The sequence below is a fragment of the Nanorana parkeri genome, unplaced genomic scaffold (assembly GCF_000935625.1).
Source record: "Nanorana parkeri isolate BGI_ZX_2015 unplaced genomic scaffold, ASM93562v1 scaffold2379, whole genome shotgun sequence".
Taxonomy (NCBI): domain Eukaryota; kingdom Metazoa; phylum Chordata; class Amphibia; order Anura; family Dicroglossidae; genus Nanorana; species Nanorana parkeri.
In genome coordinates this window covers 88191-88664 of record NW_017308647.1, presented here as the reverse complement: position 1 = coordinate 88664, position 474 = coordinate 88191, and the positions used below count along the sequence as shown (strand labels likewise).

The 474-nt window shown below is 42.6% G+C and overlaps 1 protein-coding gene across 1 annotated transcript in view; it reads left to right on the top strand.

The window, feature by feature from the left end:
- FAM204A (family with sequence similarity 204 member A) overlaps positions 1 to 225 on the top strand; it is a 33779-nt gene extending 33554 nt beyond the window's left edge. Inside the window, exon 7 of the mRNA XM_018573438.1 lies at positions 139 to 225. Coding sequence (XP_018428940.1) covers positions 139 to 190 — 52 coding nt within the window. The 3' untranslated portion in view covers positions 191 to 225. The remainder of the gene's footprint in view (positions 1 to 138) is intronic.
- The last annotated feature ends 249 nt before the right edge of the window (positions 226 to 474 follow it).

Below are 474 nucleotides of genomic sequence, written 5' to 3'. Positions count from 1 at the left end.
GTGTATGTGGCATGTGTGTGAAATCTTACCTTCTCTTTATTTACATGGCATGTGGATAGTGTAACGCCCCCCCGTCTGTCTGAGGACTGGCGGCACGTTCACACGGATATTCATCACTTTCTCTTTTCTCATGTTTAGGTTTGAGGCCAAGAAGAGATGGGAGACCAAAAGCAATATGGGCTACATGTAGTGCTGCACTATGTACATAGCATTGTATGTATGTAACTGTGATATGTAGGGAGGGGCCCGGCCGGGCTCCCACTTATTAGAGGGGCACCTAAATTACATTTTGAAACCGAAAATAAAGAAACGTCAGACCGAAAATTATTGTTTTTAACGTTTTTGTTAATAAATGTTATTTTGTTACTTTGCTGTCGGGGGCTCCGGGAGATTGAGGACACGGTTATGAATGAACAGGAAGTGATGTTGAGCACTTCCTGTTCATTCATAATTGGGGATATAGTAACCATACTC